Source organism: Dipodomys ordii, unplaced genomic scaffold (assembly GCF_000151885.1).
Source record: "Dipodomys ordii isolate 6190 unplaced genomic scaffold, Dord_2.0 Scaffold135, whole genome shotgun sequence".
Lineage (NCBI taxonomy): Eukaryota > Metazoa > Chordata > Mammalia > Rodentia > Heteromyidae > Dipodomys > Dipodomys ordii.
Genome location: NW_012267351.1, coordinates 165,033 through 170,932, shown reverse-complemented (window position 1 = coordinate 170,932; position 5,900 = coordinate 165,033). Strand labels below are relative to the sequence as shown.

At 57.6% G+C, this 5,900-nt stretch overlaps 1 protein-coding gene across 1 annotated transcript in view; it reads right to left on the bottom strand.

Moving 5' to 3' along the window:
• Positions 1–1,919: 1,919 nt before the first annotated feature.
• Adam19 (ADAM metallopeptidase domain 19) overlaps positions 1,920–5,900 on the bottom strand; it is a 58,693-nt gene continuing 54,712 nt past the window's right edge. Inside the window, exons 19-23 of the mRNA XM_013030872.1 lie at positions 5,411–5,555; positions 5,074–5,158; positions 4,573–4,797; positions 2,636–2,788; positions 1,920–2,268 (exon numbers count right to left, since the gene is read on the bottom strand). Coding sequence (XP_012886326.1) covers positions 2,215–2,268; positions 2,636–2,788; positions 4,573–4,797; positions 5,074–5,158; positions 5,411–5,555 — 662 coding nt within the window. The 3' untranslated portion in view covers positions 1,920–2,214. The remainder of the gene's footprint in view (positions 2,269–2,635; positions 2,789–4,572; positions 4,798–5,073; positions 5,159–5,410; positions 5,556–5,900) is intronic.

The window sequence follows — 5,900 nt, the reverse complement described above, 5'->3', positions numbered from 1 at the left end:
CCTGTCATTCCTAACTACACAGGAGGCTGAGATCCGGAGGACTGCGGTTCAAAAGACCGTCCACGCGGAAAAGGCCACGAGACTCTTATCTCCAATTTAACCAACAAAAAGCCAAGCTGGAGGTGTGGCTCCAGTGGTAGAGCACCAGCAGAGTAAGCAAGCCGATTGAGGGCACAAGGGCTCTGAGTCCAGACCCTATTACTGGCAAGCAGACAGACAAACGGACAAGCGTCACGTGGTTATGATGGCTGTGGTTTTGTCACCAGAGAGAGAAAAGAGAAAGAGAGAGAGAGAGAATGGCCACACAGTCCACAGGAGCATGTAGGGGTCCAGGGTTGGGCTGAAGCAGTTGCTTGTTGGCTTGGGGTGAGGGATTCCCTTTTCTGGGGCCCCAGCTCCAGCGTGAGGCTCTTTGGTGCAGTGTGCACACGCAGGGCTGTTTCCTGTGGAAATCAGAGCGTGGCCACATGGATCACGGGCCCTCGGGGTCGGGACCCGTGCTGTCCTGAGGTCCGTCCGACCCCACTCCCTGTCCGTGGCTCTGGCACCCACCCCACACCCCCTTGCCCGCGTGATTTCCGCCCAGCAGCAGTGTGCGGAGAGCTGGGAGGAGGCCCTGGGGAGGAGGATGGGGGCCAGAGGCTCAGCCACCTCCTCACAACTGAGGTTTCCAAGAGTAAACAATTGCTCCCTGAAGGAGGTGAGGAGGGGGCGCCCCTGGAAGAAGTGGGTACTAAGCCACTCAGCACCTTTTTTTGGAGGGAAGGGTGGAGGCGGGAGATGGCCCTTCTGAGAGCATCCCCAGCTACTCTGTCGAAATGGCCCCCTCGAGCAGAGCACCGCGCAGCCTCCGCTCTGGACCCCCGAGCAGGGCGGACTCCTTGGGGAAACCGAGTCCACCATCGGCTCAGGGGTCTTTCGGGGAGGGAGGGTCAGGTAGGAGCTGTTGGAGAGAACAAGAGGAAGTAAGTGGATGGCAGAAAGCCTGCTGGGAGCCCAGTGCTGCGGCTCCCGCCTGGAATCCCGGCCAGTCAGTAGGACGAGCTCTGAGGATCGCAGTCTGAAAGCCAGCCCGGGGCGGGAGAAGTCTGCGAGACTCTGATCACCCATGAACCAGCAGCAAAAGAAGCCAGAAGCGGAGCTGGGGTCGACCGCCGGCCTTGAGCAAAAATATAAAGCTAAGGGACAGCGCCTAGGCCCTGAGTTCAAGCCCCAGTATCCCCGCACACCTACAAAAAAGCCTGATGGAGAGGTGGGTGGAAGAGGGGCCCCCGAGGGAGCTGCGGCTCACCGCGGCCTCGAACCCACACCCCCAGAGACGTGTGCAGCCGCCTGGTTAGAAACAGGTCTGCTGTCCGCTCCGAGAGACCCGCATCCGGCCAAGGAGCCCATCACAAGGGGTGCGGTCTCCCCTGTGCGTGCTGGGATGGCCACTGCCATCCCTGGGGGACCCCAGATGTGGGTTAGGGGTGTGTGTGTGTGTGTGGAGAACACTCACTCCCCATGGGGCAGCAAACGACAGAGACAGACGCGCGCCCGGCGCGGGGTCTGCTGGGTCAGCGCAGGACCTGCAGACCCCTGGGGCAGGACCCCGACTCTCGTCGGCCTCAAGCACCCCGCCACCAGCGCGGCGCCCCGACGGCTCAGGGCCCACCCCCCAGCACCATGGAGGCTGGACGGCAAAGCTCGAGAGGACACGGGAGGGACTGGATACAGGGCAACCTTTGGCATGGGCTCAGAGGAGGCCCCGGCCCGGGGCGCCCCCTGCTGTCTACACCGCTTACAACAACTAGTACCTGTCAGCGTCGGGACGGCGGGAGGGAGGAGGGGGAGACGGGGGAGGGACGGGACTCAGCCACCGTGACTCCTCTAGGTCCTGGGCGGCCTCGGTTCCGTCCACCGCAGCCTCGCCACCTCCCCGGGGCTCCCGGAGCTCTCCGGGCTGTGTATTGCACCAAACAACACAGACGAGCCATCGGAGGGGAGATCCTCTCCCGCGGGTGTCTGAGGACACCCAGCCGGCCTCCCGTCGAGGGTGGGGGGAACGGACGGATGGACAGACGGACGGACGGATGGTCGGAGCCTTCCACAATGTGACCCCGGGAGGCAGGAGGAGCTGGCTCCAAGGAGGCCACACAGACTTCACACCCAGATCCCGTGCCTCTGGGATCCACTTGGCAACACCCGGCATCCTCGAGAAACTTCTAGGTGCTTCTAGATCTTGGAGCTGGTCATGGCTCCAGTCCTCTGGGATCGGTACTGAGGAAGCTGGAAGGGAAGAGAAGCGGGGGCTGAGCTGGGGACCTGGCCACAGAGGAGCAGGAAGAATAGGGATGGGGTGGAGCCAGTGGCCCTGGGCCAGGCAGCTGTGTGTGTGTGTGTGTGTGTGTGCGTGTGTGTGTGTGTGTGTCCGTGGGGGGGGAGGAATCGCTTCCAGTGCCATTTGGGGACAGGAAGATAAGAGCCAAGCCACGGGTGCGGCTCCATGTAAAGTGTCCATCACCAGGAGATCAAGTCCATACACCCAGGCATCCGGAAGCGACAGGCTCCCAGCTCTGGCTTTCCTTCTAGAAGTTTCCACCAGAGAAGTGCAACCGGTGTGTACCGGTGCACCCCGGTGCCTCGGTGAACTCACCCTCGGGGCAGGAGCGATCAGAGGCTGGATGTGCGGGGGGCCGGCCGCAGGCGGCTGCAGAGCAGGGCCGCCGCCCGGCCTGGGGAAGGCCCTGCGGCCCGGCACGGGGTTGGCTGGGAGCGCCTTCTGGGGCGGCCGAGGCCTGGCGAAGTCCTGGAGAAAGAAAGAGGCCATCACTGGAGGGGAACAGCCGCAGGACAAGCGCTGGAAATCAGAGGGGGAAAGCCACGGGCTGAACGGCCCTGGGTCTAACAGGAATGCAATCCTAGATGGGCAAGGGGCTGAGATCCAGGACTGCGGTTCAAAGCCAGCACTGACAGAGAAGTCCCAGAGACTATCTCTAAAATGAAGGTGGCGCAGTGGTAGAGCACTTGCCTTGCATGCATGAGGCCCTGGGTTCGATTTCTCAGCACCACATAAGCAGAAAAAGCTGGAAGTGGCGCTGTGGCTCAAGTGGTAGAGCGCTCGCCTTGAGCTGAAGAGCTGAGGGACAGCGCCCAGGCCCAGAGTTCAGGCCCCATGACTGGCAAAACAAAAAACAGAACTGAAGCTTCCCAGCCTGACATCCTAGCCTCTCAGGAGGCTGAGATCTGAGGATCAAGGTTCAAAGCCAGCCCAGGCAGGAAAGTCTGTGAGACTCTTATCTCCAATTAACCACCAGAAAACCAGAAGTGGTGCTCTGGCTCAAGTGATAGAGCGCTAGCCTTGAGCTGAAGAACTCAGGGACAGCGCCCAGGCCCAGAGTTCAAACCCCACAATCGATAATAATAATAATAATTCACACATTCAATTTCTAACCCTCAGCACCTTGTATGTGAGCAGGCTTAGAGATAATAAAGTCTTTAAAGAGCTGATTAAATTAAAATGTTTAGGAGCTGGGAATGTGGCTCAGTGGTAGAGTGCTTGCCTAGCATGCATGAAGCCCTGGGTTCCATTCCTCAGCACCATATACACAGGAGAAGCCAGAAGCGGTGCTGTGCTCACATGGTAGAGCACTAGCCTTGAGCAAAAGCAGCTCAGGGACAGCTCACTTAATCTCAATTTTAAAAAAATTATTAAAAAGAAAAGAAATTAGGCAGAATTCTATTATAATGGCACCAAACAGAGTAAGCGCAAGATGTGTGCACCGAAATGTATGAAATAATGTCAAAAGAAATGAAAGAATATATGAATAAATATCACAGCTCCATAAAAAAAAACAAAAAGCCACTGGGACAGGCCCTAATCCAATCTAGTGTCTTGGCAAGGCTGCGCAGTGAATTCCGGGCTGCAGAGCGTTGAGATTGTCTCAAGGAAAGAGCCAGAGGGAATCGGGGCCCAGTCAGGAAGGGTCACGTGACGATGAGGGAGACTTAAGAGAAACTCGCCCCACCTGGCCGGGCTGTGGGCTGGCCGCCTCCAGCCTTCGCGAGCGTAAATGCACGCGTCCTGTGACGCTGTATGTAGTGGGCAGCCGGGGGTTCAAGACCCCAGCAACGCCCTTGTCCATACCGGGGACTCCGGCAGATGAATCAGAGGCCCCACCGTCACCTCCCAGAAGTCTGCTCGATGCACGGCCCCTTGGATGAGCAAGGCATCCATCAGTAAGAGGAAGACGTCATAAGAGAGCTACAAGGAATTGAGCTGGGATTTGGGGTGAGGGTGGGGGAGATCTCCCCTGGGGAGATGTGACATCCCGGATCCAGTGACGGGCAGAAGACGCCTGTCAGTGCACGTGGCACTTGCAATGGGGGTGAATTGGGGTAGAAAGTGGCTAATGGGGGGGAGGCTGCAGTTTGGGGGGGGGAGGGCATGTGGAGGTGGGCACTTGGCTTCAATCACTGTACTACCCACCCCACCGTGAGCCCCCGGGGATCCACCAAGTCCAACTCCACAGCTTCTGGCCCCTGGCCACACTAACCATGTCCCCCGGCTCAGGCTTTCTGAGAAGAACTTACCTGGGAGAGGAGGCAGTTTGGGGCGGGGGGTGCAGGCCGGCTCGGGGGAGGCCCCCTGGAGGATTCCTTTCTCTGTACTTGAACCCCGGGGCTTGGGGAGCTCTTCGGCACCCTGTTCAGGTGTGTTGGCGGCGGGGCGGTGGGAGACTGGTCACGCAGGTAGTCGGGAGGGGGCCTGGGGGGAGGCTGGGAGGGCTTCCGGAAGATTTCCGGGGTGCTGCTCACCTGTTGTGCACGAGACAAGGAATACCTCAGGTGAGGAGCCCTCAGTGCTCTTAAGGGCTCAGGGTACCCTACATAGGAGTTCAGATGAAAAGTCCCGAGGGAGACAGGTGTGGTGGGCATGCCTGTAATCCCTGCCGCTTTGGAGGTGATGATGAGGATTGTGGATCAAGGCCAGCCTGGGTCATGGTTATTAGCAAGACCCTTTCCTACCCATCCCACCTGGGCCACATGGGCTCTTGGGAAAGTTGAGGAAACGCCACAGCACCAGGCCCTTACCTTCCGTTTGCCCTGGGGCGTGCGCAACTTGAAAGTTGGGTTGGCATGACCAGATCCACTGTTCTGGGACACCCTGAAGGGACAGCTGGAAAGAAGGAAGAGGGAGGAGATTGTGCAGCCCAGGGTGATGAAGATCATCTAGTAATGTCTGTCACTTAGAGAAGGATCATCTGTTCATGTCTGCCACAGCCACAGAATGTGGCACAAACAGAGAGGGCATTCTCTTTCCCTGGATTAGACCCACAACCACCAACTCTTTCACCAAATACTGTCAACAGACAGCTTTTCAATCTGGAAGAGGGGACCCCCCAAGTCCTTCCCAGCTCCCCGTTTTTACCTGAACTGTTGCCGCAGCTTGGAAGGAAGGGCCAAGGGTTGGAGCTGGCTCAGTTTGCTGTTCTGTCGGCAGCAGTGGCATATCAGCAGAAAGACTACCAGGACGAAGAGAGCAGAAAACACTCCAGCCACCACAGGCCCAGCACCTTCCAGAAACAGAATCCGAACAGGAGATTGAAAAGCTGCTCCAGTGACAGCAAAATTATGTGTTCCCAACTCTTCAGAAACCTGATTCGCCTGTCATTTGTATGACTTGTTTTAGCTGACAAATTATGACTTAGATCCTATGAGGAGCTTTAAGACCGGGCTCAATTTGTTTAGCTTGGACCTTATAAAGAAACCGTTACCGCTATTTCTGTTTAATTGGGGGAGATTCACTTTTGGGATAAAGCAGTTCAAGTTCTATCCTTCAGCACTAGTTTTCACCCTGAATCAGGATCTTCTGGGACAAGATTAAACTCTGTGTGTGTGTGTGTGTGTGTGTGTGTGTG